This window comes from Chroicocephalus ridibundus, chromosome Z (genome assembly GCF_963924245.1).
Source record: "Chroicocephalus ridibundus chromosome Z, bChrRid1.1, whole genome shotgun sequence".
NCBI lineage: Eukaryota > Metazoa > Chordata > Aves > Charadriiformes > Laridae > Chroicocephalus > Chroicocephalus ridibundus.
Window position 1 is genome coordinate 55,567,540 of NC_086316.1, and position 26,844 is coordinate 55,594,383.

The 26,844-nt window shown below is 37.3% G+C and overlaps 1 protein-coding gene across 2 annotated transcripts in view; it reads right to left on the reverse strand.

Annotated features, from left to right (window-relative positions):
• UHRF2 (ubiquitin like with PHD and ring finger domains 2) overlaps positions 1–26,844 on the reverse strand; it is a 96,737-nt gene that overhangs the window by 50,006 nt on the left and 19,887 nt on the right. For both annotated transcript variants that reach the window (XM_063319761.1, XM_063319760.1), the window contains exons 3-4: positions 24,678–24,940; positions 9,183–9,401 (exon numbers count right to left, since the gene is read on the reverse strand). In XM_063319761.1, the coding sequence (XP_063175831.1) occupies positions 9,183–9,401; positions 24,678–24,940 (482 nt within the window). The remainder of the gene's footprint in view (positions 1–9,182; positions 9,402–24,677; positions 24,941–26,844) is intronic.

Here is a 26,844-nt window from a genome sequence, read left to right on the forward strand (position 1 = left end):
TACTTTTATCTCATGGTAATTATGAAATGGTTATGAAACCCAAAACATTCTAACTTTTAACATGTGGTACTTATGCTTTTTTTTATTAAAGCAATTAATGCTTTAACCCATAACAATTAAGCAACTGAAAAGGTAAGCTACAGAACACAATCCGAAGAATCAAAATTTTCTCCCCTATCTTGTCACAAGTTATGTCCACCATCTCTGATCTACCTGCCATGTATCACTGTGCTCCCCAAACCACCCCAGTAGCCCTTTGCTGAATTCACTCTAGTTTATGTGTCTCTCTCTTGTGCATTGAAGTAGGGCGTGTGTGTGTTTGGGGGTGGGTGGAATCTAGTACTCTTAATGCAGCCTAATTAATGCTTAGTAAAGGGGAATAAATCACTTCCCCCAGTCATCTGATTATACTCCCTTTTCATACAGTCCAAATACTGCTGGCTCGTGTTCAGCTTGCTGTTTACCAAGACCCGCAGGTCTTTCTCATCAGAGCTACTTCCCAGCTAGTTAAAATTGCTGCAAGGGGCTCTGCCTTCTCAGCTGCAAGAAAACTCTTCATTTATCCTTGTTGAATTTCATGAGGTTCCTGTCAGCCCATTCCTCCTGCCTGTTCAGGTCCCTCTGATTGGCAGTACTACCCTTGAATTTCCATCATTTGGTGTTTAAACTTGGTGAGAGTGCAGTGCATTGCCACTGCCACACTGTTGCTTAAGATATTGAACTGTACAGGCCCCAGGACACACCCCTGCAGTTCACTGCTTGTTATCATTTTCCAGGTAGTGTACAACTCATTAAGCACTATCCTCTGAACCTGATCATTAAATCTTATGTCTTTTTTAAACACATGTGGATGTCCATCCAAGCAGATGACAAGATCCTAATTGGGACAGGATATTATGGGACACAGACAAAAGACTTGCTACAAGTTGAAGTAAATAACATCTGTTGCTCTCCTCTTGGCCACACAGCTAACCATTTTATCATAGAAGGCAGCCAGGCTTGTAAGGCCTGATTTGCTCTTGGAAAAAAAATCCACCCTGGCTATTCCAAATCATCTACAAATGGCCAGCACTTCCAAGAGGACTGTCCCATGGTTTTCCTCACACTGAAATAAGGCTGTCTTTGAAGATGGAGGCAACATCTGCCCTTGTGAGAGACCTCCTTGATCTCCACAACTTTTAAAATATTGTACAGAGGAGTATCAGAGGAGCATCACTACAACATCAGCCAGTTCCATTGGCATACATGGATGCAACTCATCTAGTCCCACGGACCTGGTCAAGTTCTTGCAAGCACTCCTTGAGTCATGCCTCATTCACTTCTGAGGACTCTTCTTGAATGCTTTCACTAGGCACAGCAACAAGAGAGAGCCTGTCAGTGAAAACTAAAGCAATGAAGACAACATCTGTTGATACTGAATTATCTATCTTTCTCATCAATAGATCCATATTTTTCTTGTTAAAGCTTCTAATACCAAAGCAGTGGTAAAACCTCTCTGTATTGCTCTTGATGTCTCTTACAAGTGTCAACTCTACATGAGCTTTGGTTCTCCTAACAACATCCTTATATGATGGATCAAGAGGATCAAAATTCCTCCTTTTTACGCTGCCCATTTCCAGCTCCTATATACTGACTTTTTGCACTGGAGCCAGGTCATGAGTTTCCTGTTCATCTTTCCCAGTCTCACAATACATCTATTAGTTTCTTGAGTGTCAGGATGAACCATCTTTGCATTTGGAGGAGGTTCTCCTTAAGCACGTGTCAGGTCTGCTGAGCTCCTCTACCCTTCACAGTTGCCTCCTATAGGATCCCACTTCCTTGAATGAAACTGAAGTCTGCTCTACTAAATTCCAGAGTCTGTGCTCTGCTACTCTCCTTCCTTAGTGCCACCAGGACCTTGGTGTCTACTATTTCACAGTCAGTATAGCCAAGGCTACAACTGATCATATGATCCCCAAGCAGTTGTTGATAATAAACAGCAGATCCAGTTGTGTATCACCCTCTTGACATATCCAGTACCTGTATTAAGAATTTATCCCCAATATCCTCCAGAGAACTTCCTGACTGCTTGCATTCCAGTGTTACCCTGTCAGCAAGTGTCAGGGAATTTGAGTCCTCCATGAAAATCAGAGCCTTTTAAATCAGAGACTTTTAAAGAAGGCTTTGTCCTCTTCCTCACCCTGATCAGGTGATCTACCACCACTGCTATCCTTTCTGGCCTCTCTCATCTTCATCCACAAGCTCTCAAGCAGCCTGCTGTCATCCCAATGAAGAGCTCCTTATATCCAAACTTCTTCACGTTATCGCAGCCCTGACCTCTTTATCTTTGCCCTTCCTGAGAAGTTTGTATGCATCCATCTCTCACTCCAATCATGTGAACTGTCCCATCGTGTCTCCACTATACCAACAATGTAACAATGTCATAGTTCTGTGACTATAAGCAGGAGGAATTAATTCTGCGTGTTTCCCAGGCTGCATGTATCTGCATACATGTACTTGAGATGGGTATCCTTTTACCAATCCCAAGATCCCTCTTGCTTCCACCACCTTGGACCCTTTGCTTTCCATGCACATGCCAATACCTCCCCTAACCATGGGTCATAATGTCCCTTCACCAACCCAAAGCTCCACTCACCAGGCTGGCCAGCCAGTTGTCTCACTTGAGGATCAAGGACTTTCAGAGAGAGATGGGAAGCCAATTATGGACGCCATGGTATTAAAAGCCAAATGCCTGTTGACAAACTGTGCAATTAACCAGGTTTTGATCTACAGGATTTGCCTGCTCCTTTCCCTTCAGAGGATTTGTCCTCCAAGGTCTCACCCTTTCACCAGCAGGACTGAGACACTCTCACATAACTGGTCTACTTAACTTGAGAGATAACACTATCTCTAGTAAGGCAGACTTGGCTGGCAACTCAAATTTTAAAATTTCAAGACAAAAGAACAGTATGTTCACAGTCCAAAAGACTCAACATCAGTTACAAGCACCCAGGCTACTTTACCTCCATTTTGGTAAAGCAAACTGAAACACTCAATCAAATGTCAGTTTCTCCATATTTCCAGTTAAGAACTGGCAACGTGCAGGGAAATGCCATAAGGGATAAAATACATTACTTTTTTGTTCTCTCTTTAGGAATCTGGAAGAGGGAAGAATCAAGAGATAAAATATTTTTGCCAAGTAAGAGAAATAACAATAAGTAATCTTAAAACTGTAATCCTTACACTCCTGTCTGCACAATGGTACTTCCTGAAGATTTGTTTTCTTTAAAGCAGGAAAATAAAGCATGTAGGAAAACAAAGCACATAAGAGAAATAGCTGTGTAGAACCTGGTCATCATAACTGTTCAGGGAGTGTTTGTAAAATGGAAATTTTTGCCGAAGAGAAAGGAAAGGAGAAAAAGGAAACATGAAAAGGGTATCTGTAATAACTAGTCAGCCAAATACCCTGCAAATGTACTCTGTCAATTCTTTCTGAACTTCCTGGTTTTGATTTCAAAGGTGCTGAACCAAGGTACTATATCTCATTTATGACCTTGATGGAGAGGAAAATTAACACAGCAAGTGGTTAAAAGTATTCACTCTGTTCATGCTCTCTTCATGAACTATTCTCAGTCAGATACTGTTGTTCTGTCTCTCACACTTGGCCAAAACAACACAGCCTGGACACCAATTTTTCTCCAATGCGAGTGGACCAACCTTTCTCCAGTCCCATTAGCTGACAAGTGTGTTCCAATACCTTCCGGCCAGTTTGTCCTGCACCCCAGACTCCTTTTTTTGCATAAAAGGAGGCACTATATGCTACACAAAAGTCCCTTTAATAATATTCTGTCCTCATGTCCATTCTATCTTTTAATTCTTGAGTTTTTCCTCAAAGGAAAAAAAAAGCAAGATCAAAAGCCTGATCTGGAATTTTAAAATAAAGTTTGATTTCCGGTAAACTTCACTATTTATGTTCAAACAGATCATTTTTTACAAACACGTCCTTCTCCAAACGTGAGTTCTTTTGTACAACAGGATAATTAAGTGGGACCCAAAGCACTCTTCCTGTTGTTAGAGACATTGCTTTTAAGAATTGTAAGATTATTATCTAAGGCTGTGTATCACAAAAAGTGCCACCTCTAGCTGTGGAGACTAGGGAAAAGCAGTTCACAGAAGTGCTTAAGAAGTTCTAGGCATCACCTCTACAGAATCGCCATGAAAAAATCCCAGCAGTCTTCTTGGACAATCAGAATCTATCTTGATTTGAAACAGCTGCGTTGATTCAAAAAGTCTCTTCTTCAAAGGAGGTGACCAGCTCCACTGAAGTCATAAGGAGAACAGGAAAGAGGGAGACAAATTCACCCTTTCAGAAATTTTGTCGCCTAGAGAAAATATGCCATTTTTATGTCCGTGCAGGCAAGTTCTTCAGCAGTTAGATTTCTTATTATTAGGATACCCACATTACTAGGATACAGTATGAAAGCTATTTTTAAAAAAGTGGCCGCAAGTAAATCTTGTTAATATTCCACATATCAGCAAAACAATGTCCTCCCAGATCAACAACAGTCGAAGATGCTACTTAAAACAAATAAACTGGGAAGTTATTTTGGGTAGAAAATTATACCACAAAGTACACAAGCATCAGTAAGGGACAAACCATGGAGACAGAAATTCCAGGACTAAAGAAGAAACACAGTATGAGGAACTACACTATTTAGCACCTACAAAAAATGACAAAAACATGTTGAATATTACAATGTAGACTGAGAGGGATAGGAAGTATGGTACTGCTATTTTTCAAAGCATCAAAACAACGTACAACTGCCAACAACTTTTTTTTTTTTTCTGAACAGCTAGATAGAAATGCACAAAAGCACAAGAATTCTTGAATTCAAATCAACCAGAAGAACATGCAAGATTTGTTTCACTGTTAGTTCGCTATTTTGTTAATATGTTTAAATTTTATACCTTTGCAAAGTTTTAAAAACAAATATTACTTCAAACTAAATATACTTCAAAAATCAGAAGTTAAATATAAACAGAAAAACTTGTTCAAAAGTAGTAAAAGGAGCAGCTAAAATTAAGATCTGTACAGGTACAGATAAATAAAGACCATATAAAAATACCACACTGCCTTCTCTGAGAACAAAAAAATGCCAGACATGAACAAAAGGAAACTGAAAGAAGATAAACAGGAATGTACCCTAAAAAAAGGGGCAGAAATTGTGTTCAAAAGAAGATAAGCCCCAGATCTGACAGGTTACATAGAAAAAACATAATGAGCACATTAAAAACTTAGATTGATTGATCTGAAAACAAAACAATCCCTCTTTCTGGGGAGCAGGAAGCCTCACACAAAAGCCTGCAGAACTAAAAGATGACAAATATAAATCTGAAAATTTAGGACCATTTCTATTACCTTCCATTACTGCCACTTGGCTAAAGACCTCAAATTCATTAAATATTCACTTAGTCACATCTAAAATTTGCACCGTGAACAGATTTTTCTGATGTTCTTGTACAAAGGCTTAAACAAAATACAAGTCTTGGTATTGGCAGAGTCCTTGCTAAACTCAAGCTTTCAAAGGCTGACTGAAGAAAAGTAAGAGCTGATTTTGTCTCTCTTTATCTTAAAGTCTAGCAAGAAGAAAACACAAAGTACCACCTGAACTACTTTGGTTTGATATGGTGTGGTGACTTCAATCACGTCAGCCAGCTCCAACATTAAAACAAACTGTGAACAGTTTGCTTCACAACTACCCACCAGTAATAGGCATTTGATACATGCCCTTTAAAGTGCAAAGAAGACAAGTCGTATTACTCTGGATTACAAATAACTACTTTTATCATGAAACAGAAGATACTCCTGAAAAAGAAAAATAGAGGATTTTCAAAAACACAGGTACACCCTGCAAATTAAGTTAAAATCAGTTCAGAGGTACCACACACAAAGAGACCACTCTGAACTCTAAGTGTGCACACACAGTCATGAAAGACCTGTGGTCCTAAGCCCATGTATATTCCATGGTTGAACCACCACTGTTTCCCTTGTATTTTTGTATCTGAGACACAGGAAGTCCAGTTTGGATAGGTTTTAGACATCCTGCAATTACAAATTTCAGTTGCAGTGCAAACACAGTACCAATGAGAGGTACTATTATATGTTCAATTCTTCTGTACAAATGATGTCTTTCTCTCCCCCGTTCAGTCTCACTCCTCTATTTGATAATATTCTCTAATCCACATGTTTCCCAGATGATGATCTAATGATGACAGACCATACAGGACACTTCCTTTACGTTATGTCTGAGACATGAGTAAAAGTAACACCTAACAAACATGCATATCACCAGATACAGTAAAAAAGTAGTATTTATCAGGTGTTCTACCAGCTCAAAGCATTACTATACAGTACACGTTATTTCCTACCATTGTGCCAACAGCTTCATGGAATCTTTGTCAAAAGCAATCCAGATCAACAAATCAAACATTCAACTATTGTGTACCACACTGTTTTATACAAAGCCTCGTTGACATAATACCAGAAAGGGAAAAAATTAAAAGCCGTGAATGTATCTGAAGCAATCCTAAGAACTCTGTCTCCTTTTACTGCCTGCTAAGGTTGTACTTAAGTAGTATGCAAATAATTAGTCATTAACATAGAATCAATTAATCATTAACATATACTCACAAAGCATTCAAAATAGATTTCACCTTTATTTAGGCCAATTAACTAAAGCTAACATTATGATGAGAACTTATGGTAACATATCAATAATATATTAAATGATAGAATATTCATATATTAATTGTATTATTATAGACTAAAATAATATTGTAACATAACTGCATTAGAATTCTAAACTAATTTACAATACTGTATTTTCTTTATGTATATTTATATTAGTATATTAATATATATTAATAAACATTGATACACTAAGAAATTGGTTTGTATTTTGCAAATCAACATACCTGAAACGTGAAGTGATTCTTGTTGCAGCACGTTTCTTACACAGCTTTATGAACACTAGCAGATTTATCTTGTACTTTCACTGCTAACTGAGAGGGATAGCTTAGGTAGCACAAGTGATACAGAATTATTTCTTGATAAATTTCAGAAATGTCAGGGCTCAGATAACTTTAATTTCTGCAAACTAGTTGATTACTGCATATACCACCTACCAACATGTAAATGAAGCCTGAATTCTTAGTCAGGAAGAAAATCATTGAAATCCTGACTGAACTAAGATTCTATTTGAAAAATGGACTCAAATTCACCACCCTACAATAAAATATTGGTCAACTGTGCCTTTTTCCCCACCCAACTCCTTTCAAATGATATTAAGTGTCAATACCCCCAGGTACCCCCATGGTACCTGCCACAGTACCCACAGTATTTGAAATTACCATCTTCAAATTTCAAGCATAACTATCAGCTTATTTATGCTGAAAAAAAGACTATTCTATAGAGTTCCAACGAACATGAACAGCATTTTTTTATTAGCCACCACGTGCTTACTTTTGTGAATATAAAACATCTTTTGAGTATCATACTTTAATAAATAGGAAAAAATCTGAAAGAATCAATGCAGACAACACTTTTAGATAACGTTATCAACAGACATTTGGACTTCATATAAACTGGTATCTGGATGATTCTGACTGTAGAAGGTTATGAAGTCCATCTCTGATTTACCAAATGCCATACAAATATTACATGCATTACAACGAAAATCATCTCTCTAGACTGGCCTACATTTCTTAATGTCTTCTCTCTTCCAAGTTAATAATTCAGACTACCTACTCAATTTCTTCTTGCTTTACATTTAAACGTTTTTTTTTTGCTTTGCCAACAAAACAAGTCCATATGCCTGCTGTACTTAACACAAGACAACCATAATGCACTGAGATTGTCTAATAAAACTCCCATTATTCTAAAATTAAAAACCATCTTCAAAACAGATTTATATTTACTTGCATGATTTACCAAGTTAATGTCTTTCCTGTTTCCCAGTATTAGGTATGATTGTTTTGTTTTGTTGTTGTTGCTGGGTTTGGTTTTTTTTTTTTCTTACACAAAACATTGAATTGCACCTGATCGTAAGTCTTCTGTGTGTCTCTTCCAATTAACCACATCCTACGCTGTAAGTCTTCCTGCAGATCGAACAATTCTCGTTTTTCAAAGAAAACTACACTAACATGCGAATAGTCCAATTTATTTTAAGGAATGTAATCCCAGAACAATGATACTACTCATTGAGTAAATGGGGCACGTGCCACCATTAAATCAATAATTTCTTATGTAAAAGGAAATTTCACTTTAGCTCCAGTTTAATTTTATAATCAGTTTGACTCCTAACGTATAAGTAGCCATACACTCCCCTCTTCTGCAAGGACAGAGGTGGCAGACTGGACCCATTTGCTTTTAGTTCTTTTGTGTCAGAAAAGGATAATGTTAAAGGAATGAGGAGGAGGAGGAAGACTACAGTGAATTCTTTAAGGAGACTGCCAATAACAACTGGTCATTTGTTCATCCCTAGAGTGGCAATCACACCACTGACAGTAATATCATACAGATTTCTGCAGAAAACACTGTGCCTAAAGAATTATACACAAATTATTAAATGAAATAGGAAAACAAAACAAAGATACTCGGGTGAGTTCAGCCACGTCAAAACTCATCATTTCCACATCCCAAAGTTCCACATTTTACTCATCAGAAGCTATAATACCCACATAAATATTTTATTCTTTAAAAATTCAATTAGCCAGTTCAGAGACTTACTGAAATTGTCAGAGATGACTACTACTCAGTGAGCTAAGGGTTTCCAATTATCTCAGAAATTACTGAAAACAGATTTCAGTTTTCAACAGAATTGAACATGTAATAGATATAAACGTATAAATATATAACACAGAAATAATAAAGGAATATAAACACACTCTGATCAATTTGAATCACAGACAATACATGAAACCTTACGGTTGCCTCCAGCAATCTCAGAAATGTAACAATTCTGACTCATAACTAAGTCTGCACACCGTAAAAACCATACAGTGTAATTCCATGACTCGGACAGCTGTGGAATCGAAGTATGACATAAATTTTAATCTAGAAATGACTAGTAGACAAGAAAAAACAAACAAACATACTTCATATGATATGTAGAGATTTTATGAGTTGGTCAAACAAATCTTACCCCAGCAGAATTTTAGCATGAACCTCTTTGTTAGTCCTTGAGATTTCTCTCAAAGAGGTAATTTCTGCATCAAACCAAAATCCTCTTTCTTCTGGAGTCTCAACATTGTAGTTAACCATCACCACATCACCCACTTTTAGTTCACTCCACTTCAAAATGGTTCTTGCTCGGGGTCGAAGATTACTGGTGTCCATTTCTACTATGCCATTCTCTGGGTACCTTGAAAAGTAAAACCAAAAACATTAATGATTATGACTCCTGCAACAGTAAGAAGTCACAGACAACATTTTCAAAAGTATAGATTTTTAAATGTGCTTCGGGCATGTAAGAAACGTAGTATAATAATCTGACCTAATAACCTTTTGAAAGTTTAGTTTTCATCTAAACACAGACCAGGAATTAAGCAAATTTACAAACATGCGATAACTTTTTGACTGGAATGCAATCAAGTTCAAGGTTTTGGCACACACATGGCCCCAGTCTGCTCCCAGTAAAGTCAGTATTCCAATTAAAATGACAATGAAAAGTAGTGAAGGTTAAAACTATGTTTTTCAACTCAGCACATTTCTAATTTAGCTTTGCTTTCATGCATTCGTTACGCTTCCACTAACTTCAATAATAACACATTTAGGGAAGTTTTTTTAAAAATTTGACCCTACAAACACAGCATATCAAATTCCTGTGATGAGTATAGTCCAAGTCCACATTCCATGCACCATGTTTAAAAAAAAGTTTAACTACAAAATGTAGTGAGAAACAGAACTAAGACTCTCGATGAGATACATGAACTAACACATTGAAAGTATTTCTCCCTTTAAATTACAAAACCAAAAACTCTAGATACATTTCCTCTCTTGCAACACACTTCTCTTGACCAGGACAAAGACATAGGAAGAAATGCAGTATTAAAAGAAATTAACGGTTCACTGAATCATAATTAAGAAGTTTGGGTTGCTTTATTTTTCACTAAAAACTTGGGTGACTTTTTACACAATATCTTACATAGAAACCCTAATTTTTGGGTAACATTAAGAGATTTCTTTCCTCCTCCTTTGCTAGTGTATGCCATCACAGCACATATACAAAAATCAAAAAGTAATGAACAATTTCTGAAGAGCTCCAATTCCTCTCCAAGTTGAGAAAGACCCATTTAGTAAAATTATGATAGTGATGTTTGACAGCACTAGAACTAAAATCCCAGTGCAAGAAAGAAAGCTTTTAAGATTTGAGATGTTAACTTTTCATTTTAACACCACAGCTTTCTTAAATCCTCTGCATAAGGCAATTATTCAATGATAGTAGAGCCTGTGTACTTTGCACGTGCTGGAAAAATAGCACAACACGGACATGATAAAAACATTGCTCACAGAAAAAAGCTACTTTTTGCTACAAAAAGCAAAAAGTAAGATGCTAGACTAAAACGGTGAAGTTCCTTTCTGATACTGTGTGCAACCAAATTAAGAATCTTCCATCATTTAACAAGTACTAGATGACATCGCAGCACAATTTAACAGAGAAAATGAAAATAAATCTACAGCCTATAAACAAGTGCTATTAAAAGTATTCATTTTTGCTTCTTAAGAAACATTGCCGAGGATTATATGAGAACAGTAGGATTGTGGGAGGTGCCCCTGCCTATTGCAGGGGAGTTGGAACTAGATGATCTTTAAGGTGCCTTCCAACCTAAACTATTCTATGATTCTAGAATATATCTTAAATTACATTTCCATCATGCAATTATTGGTATTCGCATGCAATTGTGAAATTGTAATGGCAAAATTCTACTCCTACTAATAAAAGTATGGCTCTGTCACTTTCCAGCATGCTTCCGAGTAGTGAACATCATTTCAAGGTCTTGGGGAAATCACACATTGTGACTTACTACATTACTACATAAAGAAATACTAAAACTGCTGTCATTAACAGCAGGAGGCTCTGATATATTATAGCCTGAAATCAGGACGTCTGCTCCTAAACAGTTGATTGAAAGCCCACTGGCATAACTGGAGACATTTTTAAAAAGTTCATTTTGCTTTGTTTTATGCCTTCTATTAAATCTAGCACAACAGTTTGCTACTAAAGATAAGGTGAGGGGCAAGGCTAGACCTGGCATTCTGTCTCCAGGCATTTCTTTGTCTTCTACAACGTAGATACCTGGAGCGTACCTTAAATTTGTGGAAAGATTTATCAATTTTTTTTCTTTAAAGAAAAACGAACCAATACAGTTTAAAAGTGGCTGTCCCTTTACATAAACCAATGACCAAGTAAAAAAAACCACATGTCCTTAACTACTTACAAAAGTTAAATCCAAAAAGTGTTTTTTCCCTCCAACATTTTCAGATCCTAATCATAAAAATCTGCACGACAGGAATTGTATCATACAAAGACAGGTGCTTGGGATTGAGCCTTTATCCAAATGACAGTCTCATATGATGTAACCTTCACAGTTCCTACGTTTTCTTTTACTTGGTTTTGTTTCCAATTTGAGTGTGTATCGCAAAGCTAGCATTTGTGTTTTTCCTTTATGTTGTGTAGCCTTCCCTTAAAAGAACTATTATACAATTCTACTATAATAATTATGAACCCTGTAACTGTAATATCCACAATAACCATAAGACAGATTCATCTACAGTTAATAAGACAAAGCAAAAAGCAACTATAGAGATAATGTCTATTTTATTGAGTGCCTGAATAATGACATCATGATACAGTACAACAGGCTACTGAAATCTTAAGACAGCTATGTTTGAACTGCTAGTCAGTTCCAATCATCTTACAATACACCCTTCCTAAAGCCTACAGGTTGCAGCAAGTAGCACACAGTAAACGAAGACTCAGTTTACTTGAACTCCAAAACGAAAATAGGGCTTAAACATCAGGAAACTAAAGAAGATAGGTAAAAAATAGGCATCACTTATGTATACAGTGAAATAATCAAGTGAGAAGTACATAAGGGATGAGTGGGATTGTAAAAATAACCAGTACACATTTAAAAAGTTATAGTGTCACTATCAAAAATGAAAAAAATTAAAAAATAAAAATATGTGACTTCAGTTTACATTCATAGAAACTTAACTTTGATCTGACAAATCTATTCTCTTCTAAAAATAAAATCTCTTCAGGTTCTGTTTTTCCTGGGAGATCACTGGAAAAATGTATTTTTTTACTTAATAGTTAAGAAATATTTTTTTCCCAAATTCAGATTTGTGTCATCTTTCCCACCCCTACCCAACTCAGAAGAGAATCTTTCCTACTGTACTGCTGAAGAACTTCAAAGGTTGTCATTGTTAACAATGACTCCACCTCTGTTCTTGGAAGTATCTGATGAAAGAACCGAAATACAGAAGATTGCTTATCCCTTTTACAGACAGAACGGACGTCCCTAAAAAATTGCTTACCCTAAAGTCCCCTTTTATAGGCAGAAAACAACTAACTGCTTTCCAAAGAAAGAAAAGGAAGGCAGACTCTTCACTGAGTGAATTTTTCCTCTTATTGGCTGCTCAGAAACTTTAGAAGAAAAAAGATAGCTTATAAACAGGTGAGATTTCCCATGCTGAAATTCACCTTTCTTTTGCATCAGATTCCAAACATTGAATGTTTTGCTGCTATGCCTTCACACACAGAAATATGCTTTCACGGACATCAGTGAATGCTAGCGGATATCTAACCATTCGTGTTCGTCCATAACTGACATCCCAGACAGAACAGCAGAAACAGCATTTTGCCACAAGCTTTTGAGTTAGGCTTAGAATTGCAGAGTCACACTATCTATGTTAAGCACAGTACCACTATTCCTCGTTATACAAAGCAGTAAGATAACAGCATTTCCACAGTAAACCTGTGCTCTCAAATCTTATCTAATGACACAATTTATCTAAGCATGGAAAAAACCACACTCACGTTAGAAGATGCTACTACTTCCATGTTCATTTTCCCACAGTTTAACTAGTTATTTGTAAAAACACCACATTATATTTAAATATTATTTTTGCATATTTAAGAGATTAGGTTTTAAGTTAATGTCACAAAATGTGAACGCGTGGACTTATGTAGATACACCAAAACATGAAGAGAGTAAATACGATCTTTTAACAAGCCTCAAGAATGAAGTGAAAAACTCATTCCGGCAAGCTATAATAAAGGACTACATTTAGACATGAATGTTTAGTGGAAGTTTTTTCTTATTTATTGAGTTACTTTTAAAATCCTAAGATGACCCTCAAGAGAAAACAGGAACATTTTCACAGCAGTGTTCTAATTAGACTAGCGTAAGCTTGATACAGTTGAAATTAAGGTTATAGGACACAATTCAACTTTTGCACTTAAAACAATTGTAGACATTTTCTTGGATTTCCGTGTTTGTTGTGACACTTAGCACCTAACATTGAAAAAAGCAGACACCATAATGGTAAGCATAATCGTAACAGTTTAAGGAATACTGCCTATAAGAAGTCTCATGTTCATCATTAAGCTGTATTTCCCTGTAATTTAATTTTTTCCCATAATATTTCTAACTGCAAATACTAACGCTAGCATAGCAAGGATTTCTTAATATTTCCTATTTGTGTTGACAGTTTCCATAGCAAAGAATCATCCATGAAGTAAAAATTCCAGTGTTTCTTGGCTATAGTCAGTATCTGCTCATTCCTAAAATGCTTAAGTACTAAAAAACACACTAGCTGTATGTCAGAATATATACAAGTCTGCTCAATTTACTGAGAACTTGCAACATATCCTTTTAACACTTTTCCCAGCTGTTACCACAACAACTGGAACTGGAAAGAGAATTCTTGAAACAGCGGTCTAGACTTCCACAACAAGAGGGACATTGAGGTGTTGGAGCGTGTCCAGAGAAGGGCTACAAAGCTGGTGAGGGGTCTGGAGGACAAACCTTATGAAGAACGACTGAGGGAGCTGGGGTTGTTTAGCCTGGAGAAGAGGAGGCTGAGGGGAGACCTTACCACCCTCTACAACTACCTGAAAGGAGGCTGTAGAGAGATGGGGGCTGACCTCTTCTCCCTGGTGACAAGTGATAGGACGAGGGGAAACGGGTTCAAGTTACGTCAGGGGAGGTTTAGATTGGATATTAGGAAACATTTTTTCACTGAAAGGGTTGTTAAGCATTGGAATAGGCTGCCCAGGGAGGTGGTGGATTCACCATCTCTGGAGGTGTTTAAAAAAAGGGTAGATGGGGCACTTAGGGACATGGTTTAGAAGTGGCTTTTGTCCGGGTAGGTTAAAGGTTGGACTTGATGATCTTAAAGGTCCCTTCCAACCTCAGCAATTCTATTCTATTCTACTCTATTCTAAGTCACACCATTACTGAAAGACCTTTTGTAAAACCTTTCCTCAGGTGTTCAAGCCTGTGACTGTGCAAGGAAAACACGTACAGCTAATTAAAGACAAATAAATAAGAAGCAGAAGGAGTTCAATCACATTATCACTGAGTACACCACTTCTTTCAGCCAACTATGAGTTTTAAAGGGACACAAAAAAGTTTAACTGTTGATATTTCAGTTCTCCCAGACAACTACCAGGACAGCAAAGCTTTCCTCCCTTCGTTCCATGTGCTTTCTAAAGAGGCACAAGAAACACCTGGATTTTCTCCTCAAACTATTTCCTTTTCAGTTTGCAGAAAGCACCTACATTCTTAGAAATCAAAGCCTTACAGTTAATGCCAGTTGTCAAAACCCTGAGGGCTAATACATGCAAAAACTCTGAGATTATAAAACACAGATTATGCAGTCAGGAAATCCACTGCAAATGGGACAAAGAATCTTCCAAGGATTGGATTTAGACTTCTTGAAATTAAGAGCAATAGCGTGCAGCTGATTCCCCGAGAATACTTTAAGTTTTAATTAATGTGCCTAGACAGTCACATCATACTGGGACTTTTTCTAATGAGGACATAAAGAATGAAAACTTCCATGTGACCTATCAGGTCTCCTCCTATTTTAGCATTGTCTAATAATCTGTATGAGAGAAAGTTTTGAATGAATAAACGGATTAATCACTGGTATTAGAAACTAGAAAACGAAATGATGCAGCTAGGAGAGGTGCTCCAAGCAGTCATTCGGACCAATTATCCAAAAAAAGTTTGATACTCACAGAAGGTCAAAGAAAACGTGTTTTCTTAGGAAAAGATTCTATGGAACAGCCAGTACAAATCTCATTCTTCTTCCTCTTCTGAAATTCTGAACTGGCCAACATGAACTAAAGATAAAAGGTGCCACAATGAAACTATGGTCTGCAGCTCCCTACATTTCTTCGTATTTCTAGACACTAACTTAGTATCCTTCAAAAGAAATCACTCCCCAATCTCCTCACTTCAACTGTTGAGACTACTGCCAGGAATCTGACAGCACACACCTTCTTGATATGCACCACTTCCTGTGCTTTCTGTATATAAAGAAAAAAGTCAAATATTTCTGTTAAACATGCTTACAAGGGGTATTTGAGAAATACATTGTGTGCAAGGGGACGTATTTTGGTATTTCTTCACAGAAGACAAAACAGAACTGTTCGCAGCAAGCATTTTCACTAATGCTGTTGAAAGCAGCAACCTCTCATAGAAGCAGAGATTCTTTCTCTTGTTCTGCCCCCCCTGTGCAGCCACTGGGTGCATCCATTTGATTAGATCAGTGACATAGAAAACAGTAATATTCCCTTAGTGAACATTAGTTTTTAGATATATTAGGAAGCAAGAACACTTCACTGTCCAGCCACACAACCACCAAAGTCAATGCAACTTAACTATCAGATGTACAGAGTTGGAAAGTAAGGTTAAGAGGAAGAAGCAGTGGTCACCTCATCTGACAGTGGCCCATAATGTCTTTTCGTCTCCAAAATCAATTTATCAATAGTGCCATCTCAGATACATTCTATTAAATACCAGCCTACTACCTTTATTTGAACATTTCACATTAAAAATATTCTGAAAAATATACCTGTTAAGCAAGTCTAATCTTCAAACCATCCCTTGAGAAAGGAAAGCAAGTTTAAGACTATTATCCTCTTGATGATCTCTTCACCTAAGGAGACACTTTCAAGGAGAAAGTGCTTATTTTTCTTGACCAGATAGTACTTCAAACTTTTCTTCTCACTTCCTCAAAATATTCTGTAGTCTCCAACTATTAACATGTATCTTGCATGTATGTACTCCACACCCAGGATGACTAAAATTTATGATCTCTATGACAACACAGTGAAATCCTAATTTTATATATACATATATGTGTGTGTGTGTATATATGTATATACACACAAACACTTTTAAAGAAAAGGCAGAATTGTGCCTAAACACATTATTTTTCAAAGGTTAATGACAGCCTGGACTACAAGTGACAAATGAAACTCACCTGAAATAGGCAAGACTCTTTTGGTAAGAATAATGGCTACAGCTGGACAGAGCATTTTAGAGTGCTAGGCTATGACAGTCTTTCAAACGAAATGCCATATAGTTTTGTTTTAACTTTGTCTCTTCCCTTTATAAAAAGGATGATCAGTAATACCTTTAGCCTTCATTGGGAACTGTTTCTCCTCACACCACTCTGAAGGTGAACTTCTCTTACTGTCTGCAACCCTGATTAGTCCTGAATAAATAGAATAGATGTGTAAGGAAAAGATTTAAATAAAAAGAAGTAATCTTCTTGACAATGAAAACTCCCCTTTTACTTAAAGACCTTCTCCTCCTGCACTTAAAGACTTTTCAAAGCTTTCAAAGCTCCTACAACATTAAATAATACAGGAAGAAATATTTTCCATTTGAGTAGGATGAGATCTGGGGAATGGACAAATATTTAAGAAAAAAAAAAAAAAAAAAAGAGTATTTCAAGTCATATCCCTCCCAACATTTTTCTTCCTCAACTGCTTTTTTGTCTTGCATCTCTCCAAATAAAGTTTGTTGCCCAAGTTCCTACGTTTGTGTCTCTTTCAGCTAGCATGAGGCAGCTGCACCCTTAACATGCCTCAAACACTTCAGAAGCAGAAGCAAATACGAGACAGACAGACTTATAAATGCTTCCCAGGCAGAAGCAGAAACAAAAATGAAAACAGGAGTATTGAGTTGATAGGTCAATGCATTTTAGTGGTGTTTAACAGCAAACATTCCACCTTGAAATAAAGCTGCCACAGAGACTGATACTACTGAATTAGTTCAGTTTACATTTAAAGTGTAAGAGTGCAACAGGTGTCCCAGATCCCTGAGATCAGTCTCCTTTTTATTACAAGCACCATATACACTAAGTTTTTCCTGGACTCCATTTATCATCTAAGGGTCTAAAATTACTGCAGTATTTTACACAATAATTTTTATTTATGACATTTTACACAGCTTATAGAAGACTAACTGGCTAGTGAGAGAAAAATACTGACTGAGGCTTACAGGTGTGGCAATGGCATATTCTTATGTGCCTTTACGTTCAAGGCATGCTGTAATCCCTTCAGGTTAAGGAATGTCTTTTCGTGAAATGGTTCTATGAAGATAAGCACAATAGTAAGTGAATTTATTCTTGAGGACTATAGGTCCTAACTAATATTAATATTTGATAAAAGCATATGTAGTACATCAACACAAGCTCGCTATTAGATGCAACAGCATCAGCAACTTAAGGACAGAACCAGCAAAAACATACATCTTACTAGATACCAAGGAAAGTTAACATTGTTCTTAATTATGCATGCTGGAGGATGAAATGGACTACCCAACAGCAATTTTATTTCTTAGAAATGCATTACTGACATTTATTCTGTAAATAAAATTGCTTCTGTAGCAGGCATAGATCTGCATGCATTCTTCCTCCTCTTCCCATTCCTCTCACCCCGTACTTCTGGCATAGGGAGCACACACAAATGCATCACTTGCACTAACAACATGACTGAGCTCCCTACAAGAAACAAGGGTCACCATACCAAGTGCAAACAAGAGTGCCACCCTAGGAAAGGCACATTCGTGACCATGCCTCCTTTGCCAGTCCACGTGCAACAAAGTTCATCCCTTCAAAGCCAAGTGTTTTGTCTGCACTAAACAGCTGTTGGTTCTACTCAACTTCAAAACCCCAACAGCATACAGGCTCCAGGACAGATAAATGACGAACAAGCACATACCCCTCCTAACTACCTACACATCAGTCTATAGGCACAGTCAGTAGCTCCACACACACAACATTTAGACAGAGTGTGTTTCCAATTTCTTTGTTACACAGTAATTACTGTAGGATTGCATCAAAGGACAGCATAGTTTCTAAACATATTAACAGCCAGTACTAATGTTTTACAGATATCCAGAACGGTGCCATTCTTTAATGATGTCAGAGTTAAAAGTATATTGCAACTTAAGCTCCGCCTTTTTAGTTTTGCCACAGATTTTCAAGTTACCAGCAGCCACTGAGACCATCTCTAAGATCACTGTATCTTTTGATCTTCCAGCTGAAGATGAGACATAGGGATAATCTGAAGTAACTGGTCCCAGGCCAAGTTGGACAATGTCTATTCTATCCAACTTACCTATCTATCCAGAAGTTACACAATTTAGGAAGGATATAGAAAAACTAGTTTTCTAACCAAAATCAGATGCTGGCTGAATCTTGGTTTAAGTCAAATCCAAGACTAGGTCCCAAAAGAAATCTTGTAATATCACAAAAAAAAAAAATAAAAACAAAACAAAACAAACCCGAAAAAAAACCAAACAAACAAAAAAACCCAACAACCAAACCCCAAAAAGCCTGAAGCCCACAAGCAGGCTGTCTTTCTTCCCGTAGAAGTGAGAGAAATCCTGAAAGTCCTCTTGCTGAAGAGCAGAAATAGCAAGCTGGTTGCCCCAAGCTCTGAAGGTCAACATCAACTACTAGTTTTCTACTCCACTGATGATGAGGATCCCTCAGAGACTTCAGCATTCTCATCAAACCCAGAAGAAATGTTAGCTTTAGTAAAACGCAAGGAAAGAAGCCTGGGAAACCCACTAAAAGATGGTGCGCTGTTACAGAAGCAAAGACTAACGTAATAATCCTCACGATCCATCAGAGAAAAAAAACATCAAACAGATTCTCTTTGAAGAGGGACACTAATGGACAACAAGAACCCTGAGGTACTTGGAAACTTAAGTCCATCAGGTTAAAATCTTCCTGTTCACCAACAAAGTAAAATTTTAGTAAAATGAAACATTAAGAACTGGGGAAAAAATAATACTCTACTCTTAATAAATCTGCTATTAGAGATACTCTAACTTCTGCCTGTACAGATAGAACAAATTAGGTAACGCTTTTAAGAATCCTCACTAATAGTAATGGCCATCTGGCTACTTAAATTACCAGAATTAGCATGTAACTCACTTATAGTGCAACTTACCTCACATTGCTTTTCATACAGGATCAAAGAAAAAGACATCCATGTAAATTCTTATGGATCATAAAAACATCCAACAATCATACTACAAAGAACAGACACTGGCCTGACTGTAATCTCTTGGGCAAAGATTTAAATAAAGAGACCTCAGACTACTTCCTAGATCTGAAAGAGTTCAGAGGGCACTCCACAGCCCACACTAAGCATGAAGTAATTAGATGATCCCTCTTGCTTAACTATCTGGTTCCTTAGAACAAACAACCACAAACAGTGTACTTTATGACACATCATATAGATATTAACTCAAGGTTTAAATTAAACTTCTCTGTTTATTGATATAAAACCTGAAAGGGGTATCATCCCCCAAACGTGATGGCCCTGAAAAGTTACCTACACTTGAGCCATACTAAATCAATACGTGCATATAGGTAGGCTTACTGACATTTCTCAGACTGCAGAAATGTCCATCCTTCCTGGGACTACTATTAGAGGCTTCTTCGTGGAAGGCCTTCAATAAGACAGCATTTGCTTGTAAATCAGTAAGTCATTCCACTACTTCAGGGAAGAGCTAAGCATCAGGAAGCTAACAATCAAAAGTGAGAGAAATGTCTCCCCGAAACCATCCAGTGCTGCACAAAACTATCCAGTGCCCCACACACAACAACTATGAAATAGAGTAAGTTAGGGAGAAAGGGCAAACTTTTTTATGATACAGCACTGCAAGACATGTCCTTATAGTGCCGCATTAAACTACCAAAGTGTCCTGCTCCTGATTTAGAAGTGATTTTTAAACAAGCTGTGATGCAAACTCTATTTCAGTAAACTTTAGGATCTAAGCATGTGTTGGATTCCTCATGATTCCTTTCAAATAAGAATTCAGCTTTTTTATTCAAGAAAGGTTAGCATCTTCTTCTGTATGAAAAGACAGTTGTTTGGAGCAGAAGAAAGAAACGTATGATAGCAGTGTATGAAACCTGATAGCACAAAGTCTTTAATGGCTCTTTGTGACACCAAGAAATGCAAAGGTGATATGGAAATACAGTGAATTAAGTGGCAGAAGGCAAAGTGGCAGTGTTGTAAGACAACACTGGCAGAAACAGGAACACCTCTGTAAACAATGCTGCCTCCAGAGAAAAGGCTTCATGGTGCGCTATCAGGCAATAGCTATAGAGCTATAGTACCAAGACAGCTGGTACTGACTGAAGGCAAGCATCAACAAAACTGATACTTGGGTCTCTTCCTCACCGATGAAGACAGGGTTCTTAAAGAAGCCTTTTAAATCTTTGGGCTGTGACTCCAGTTTCATATGGAACTGAGAAGTTCTATTCCTCCAAATGGCACTAGGTTTTCTGTAAGCAGAGCAATCTCTGTGCAGAAAAATGTGGGCCTTACAACTATTGCAGCAGTTTTTTTAAATGCTAGGCACACAGCCCTTGTGGAAGGGCAGAAAGGGGAGAAGGCAACCACAACATAAACAACTTAGCTATCCTGTTCCCTACAAAATCAAGGGGGGATATGTAGCACCTCCTATCTGTAGCAGTCACAGCTGGTAGAAACTCTGTTTAGCCATAAGGTAGTTACCCCTTTGAATTTGGTGTAACTAAGCTCTTGCCCAGAAAGGTTAATTTCGCTCAATTGTACTCTTTACTAGAAGAGCTCTGACGTACTTTCCCCTTCACATTCACTACACTATTTAAACAAAAAGTGGAAAGAAGAGAGGAACAAATGAAAACTCAGCCCTTAAAAGGAGGAACATTCTTATGAAAAGATTAGAAGAACGCAGATTTTACCAGACCCAGAATTGTAAAACAACGTGTTTAAGTTTTCCACAGGACTTATGACACATAAATCTAGCAGGACCACTGCTAAAACCAGCTTTCTCACTTCAGGGAAGGACACATCCTGCTTCATCCTTTAAGAACAGCTGTTCTTAGAAGAACACAGTGACCTAAAAGTCACCTTGTTGAGAAAAAATTAATGATTGGATTCTTCACTTGATGGAACTGTCAAGTGTTTACAGCTAGAAAACCAAAGCCAGATGAACATCACATCTGTTGATGCCGTTCTAACTACTTTCAAAAAATCACGTGTGGAACAGCCAAGCAAGCAGTACAGAGCCAGCCTTCTCAATGCACAGCCACAGGACTACACAGAACCACTGGCTGTGGCAGTATTATCCCTCATTGAAACTGGTGCAGGGAGGGCAAACACACCACCATTTCTGGACACATTTTGGATGAAAATTCTTAATTAGTTCTTCATGCTCTTTGACAGATTTTTCTTACCATCCCCAAAAAGCTTCAAAATAGAGAGAAGTGTGCCCCAGTATAAATTAGTAGGGCAATTCAGGCCAAAGGTGAGCTTTCCTGCCAAGCACAGGCCAGGAGAAAACTACTGAGCTTCACTTTCAGACTAAGTTCCCAGCTATACAGTTCTGAGATAGATGGTGTCAAACAACACATAATTCAGTCCTGAATCTACAGGTACAGTGTGAATACCCATGGGACAGCTAAGAAAGGAAAGAACACTTTCAGGCCTTCATCTGAGTCAAGACATGGCTCTGTGTATTTTGGAGACAGCTATGCAAGACAGGCCTGCCCCAGAGGACCTTCTTGCAAGAACCGGGCCCATGATGATGGAAGACCTGGAAGGAGTAGACCAATTCAGTCACTACAGGTGACCTATGCTTCAGCTGTAACCTTTTTGGTGGTTTTGTTGGGTTTTTTTCCAAACTGGAAGTATGTAACAGGCAGAGAGGGAGAACCAATCTGGATGCTGAGCATTGGCAATGATCTGAGAAGTTGGAAACCTGTGTCCACCTCTGACACATAGTTCTTCCTATGTATTCAACTAATTTTGATGCCTACACGGGCACCAGGCTTATATCATCAATTTGTGAACCATTTTTATTCTGTTTCAGATAACATCATGTGTTTTCATGTCTTGTAAGACTGTACCTGTTGTAGGCAAGGCAGAACTGAAACTATGCCACCCAAGAGAACCATCATCTTTAGGATATAAAAGGGAAAAAAGCTTCTCCAAAACAACACAGCAAGGACAGACTAGAGAATGTCAAATAAATCTAGCAGCAAAATGCACAGTCCAAACCTAAAAAGCAAAACACCCAGGAACAGATAACTGTGCAGAAGATACTACTAGCAGCAAAACATGAACCTTGAAGAACAGGAGTGAAGAGATTAGTTAGATTAAAAAATTTCTGGAGCAGAGAATGACTGTGTGGCAAAGCACACCATGACCTCCCTATTTATCCACATCAAGCATGTAGGTGGCAGGATGCATGTGTGGCCTACAGACACCAAAAAGGTAAACACTGATGTATGGAAACAAAATGGTATGAATGCACACATAGCTAATATATTAATATGCATGTTAGGTAACACTAAAAGAAAAAAGTGAGACCTGGAAAGATTTGTAACAAAGGTCAGTAGCATTCATGAAAAACCCAATCACCAATAAATGTACAAGTTTCACTTTCCAGAAAGCCTTCCAATAGTTTTTCTTTCAAAAGCTCAAACTTCAATACCTTACACTGGTCAGTTAAATAACCATGACTCCAATGACTACCTTGCAACGTTGTGTTTCTGTGCCCTACCTAATTTTGTTGGCTAAAAATATACAACTGCTATACATAATAGAGTAAAAAAGACTGTCTCCACCTGCTGAAAGGGAACAGCAGGGATCCTGAAGCACACATAAATAGAGGTCAATCTTTTTTCTTACTATGAATATGCCAAAGAAAGAACAGGCCTGTTGTGAAACATTTTCTGCTTCTGCACTTTTAACTCATGAAAAACAACAATATCTAAAAAAAAGGAACAATTTCATTGCAACCATTAACAAACACTGTTTCTCAGAAACGTTTGCCTATGGCTACGTATACCCACAGTATTATTGCAGGTAATCTTAAAGCCAGGTCTTTGAAATCACACCACAACAGATACGCAGTTTCAAAAGAAGCTACTGTCATTTTGATCATACTGGCTGGCTAAGTTACACTCGGGTATTTCTTGCAGTATTCAATGAAATATTTACATTTCTACTTCCACCTTTGTAATTCCCTAACATTTTAAGTAGAAAATATATACAGTTGCAGATACAGAATCTGAATTCAACACAGTTAAAAGTGCATTAAGTTGTATCTGCTACTAGTAAGAGCAATAAAAAGTGCTCTATGTAAGTCAAGATTCACAGTTACATATTAAGATAACTAAAGCTGAAACAGCTGCTTTTAAAATGTTTTGCGTTGGTTTTTTTTTGGAAATCTACATTTAGTTAATACTGAATATACTTTGCATCCTTCTACCTTAATCTTACATTACACAAACTACAGTATTTTTACTAATTTCTGTATCAAAAATTAAAAACCTTGAATCTTTGCTTGTTTAGAAGCTTAACTTAATGCTTTAACAGATGTTATTTGAAAAAAAAAAAAAAAAATCCAGACCAATTTCTCAAGCAAATGAAGTGGAGCAGAGCATGTTCATAAATAAGAAACCCCTCCAAACTCAGGTTTTCCCACCCACACATTGCAGGCTCTGGAATTTGTTTTCACTACAGAAATAAACAAACACAAAAACCCCCACAACATGCACTTAATGACCCCTCTCCACTTCAGAATCAATTTCATGCCCTCGGTCACAAAGTTCTCTTTAACAAACCTTTACTGTAAGTGCAGACCTGTAATTTTGTGTACAATTGTTCTATTTGGAATAAAATTGATCCAAATCAAGTGACAAATTTTGTTCTCATGAGAGTTCTCCTTCAGCTCCAATGAGAATAACTAAATATACACAGAGAATAGTTAAAAAAATTAAAACGATACTTTACTTGGAAAAATCCACAGTAAAAATTCAGTTATATAGTTTCTTTTTCTCATGTAAGAAGGATGGATTTTAAGTTTCATAAAGACAAAGAAATTAATACTTGACAAGTACTTAGGCATGAAAAGTATAATTATTCCCAATGGATTCACTATATCCAACTGAAAAGTGTTATAAATTTTTTCGTAATTTTTTTCTTGGTTGCAATATTGAACTTGCTTTCTTTGATTCCAAGCTTCTTCAAGAAATTCTTGGTTTATACAAACCAAATAACAATATGTGATGTCCTCAAAATAGTATCAGGAGCACTTACTCATCGTACTTGATATGATAAATAGCGTCTTCATCAGTGTCCATACAGTCCGAATAAGATGTGGATGGTGTACTGTCCAAATTATTTGCATTTTCCCTAGAATGATCTTGACTTAAGTTTCCATTAGTCCTTTTGTAAGTGTTACCACTCTTTCCTTGAGCTTTACCATTCTTATGTCCCTTTGTTGCTCGTGTAACATTTTCTATATGAGCTTCAAACCAGGCTCCAATGCTGACATCACGGGCATCCACCAATTCATTTATCTAAAAAGAAAATTCAAGAATGAATTCATGCTTAGTTTATATGATTCTAATTAAGAAAAAAATAATTTAGACATCTTACTATACTACTGATTAACTTTGTTATCAGTAATACAATCAACTCTAGTAACTAGTTGAGCTTGAGCAAGTTCAAGTAACATGCAGTCACGAACATGTTGCCCTTCCAGTATTTCATTGCTCTTCTCTCCCTAAAATCTAGTATGAATATAATCTGTACGTACTTTTAAAAGGCAAGGCTACATTACTCCCCCCCCCCGCCACCCCAAACCTGAAAGTTAGTTTAATTGCTCTCATTATCCTTTCCTCTCGCTTCACCAATTGTTCTTTATGGCTAAAATAAGCATACACAGCATTAAAATACTAGCTCACAACCAAGAAGTTTAAAGACTTTCCTGAGCCTGCAACTTGGAATTATTATTTAATCTTCTATCTTTCTGGCCTGCAAGATTTTTTTAACCCTTCAAGACTTGAGGAGAGAGAGGGAGGAGAGAAATCTAAAATAATTGCCACCAAAGTCAGCCAAAATCTTATGACTGTAAGAAATGGAACTATCTCCCAGAATTTCTATCTTCTATATTGACAATAATATTGGTATTAAGCAACCAAACCACTTTAATATTCTAAATCGTGTTCCATTTTCTCAAGTATTCAGCTAATTAAGCAGGTGTTCCTTTAATAATACTGACAATGCCAAAAAAAAAGATTTTAAGAACACTTCATCAACAGTACACCAAATATAAAAAAATTACTAGAACAGAACTACCACACAGCCATACCATAGAAAACATCTGTAATAAACTATGAGATACATACATACATATTTATACACACACACACACATCCCCTTGTATCTATCGGTTTAAGCTACAAGGCCTTCTCAAGTACCAACACAGTAGCAGAGAGATACTTACTCTTACTAAGCCCAAAGGCTAGTTTACATAAACTGGACAATCTTACTGTATTTTCACAGGAGCAAGCCAAAAAAACACCCTCCATAACTTTTAGTATTTAGAGCAAAGCAGTCCTTAGGTATCTGGAAGTGCAATTGACAGCAGTTTGAGGTAAGATGTTTATCACAAGAAAGCAATACTTCGTATTTTACTCTTTTCATTCCCCTTGTTAAAATTACCTCCAAAATTCAATGCTTTGTGTTTCCCCCCATGTAAAATACCAACATGTATTCTTTTGATTTTTATTCTTACAACCTACAGTATTCAAATCACAGCTTTTTAGCAGGATGAAAATTCTAGCCACATAAACACACCAGAGAATGAAAGCTCCATTTTAAATCTATCAATGTATTTTAAACATAAACAGTGGATTCTAGCACTTCGAGAAACCCTCACAAAGGCAACCCAACAAAACCTTACGTGTTTGAACTAGTTGTAGCTCAGAGTGCTACTTTCTTTACTTCCTCCTTTCAAAAACCACATTTGAGAGAGACACACACTATTCCCCCACCTGCAGCTACTTCTTGTGACCTCTTACAAAAGTGGCAGAGAAGCCATGTTAGCCAAGGCAAAAATCATCAGATCCAGAACAAAAAAATTACAAAAAGTAAGGGTAAAAAAGAAAAAAAAAAAATCAGTGCAAACTCACAGAATCACGGAATGTTTTGCGTTGGAATGGACCTTAAAGACCATCTAGTTCCAACCCCCCTGCCCTGGGCAGGGACTCCTCCCTCTAGACCAGGCTGCTCAAAGCCCCATCCAGCCTGGCCTTGAACACTTCCAGGGATGGGGCATCCACAACTTCCCCAGGCAACCTGTTCCACTGCCTCACTACCCTTACAGTAAAGAATTTCTTCCTGATATCCAATCTAAACCCACCCTCTTCCAGTTTGAAGCCACAACCCTGTGTCCTGTCATTACACTCCCTGATAAAGA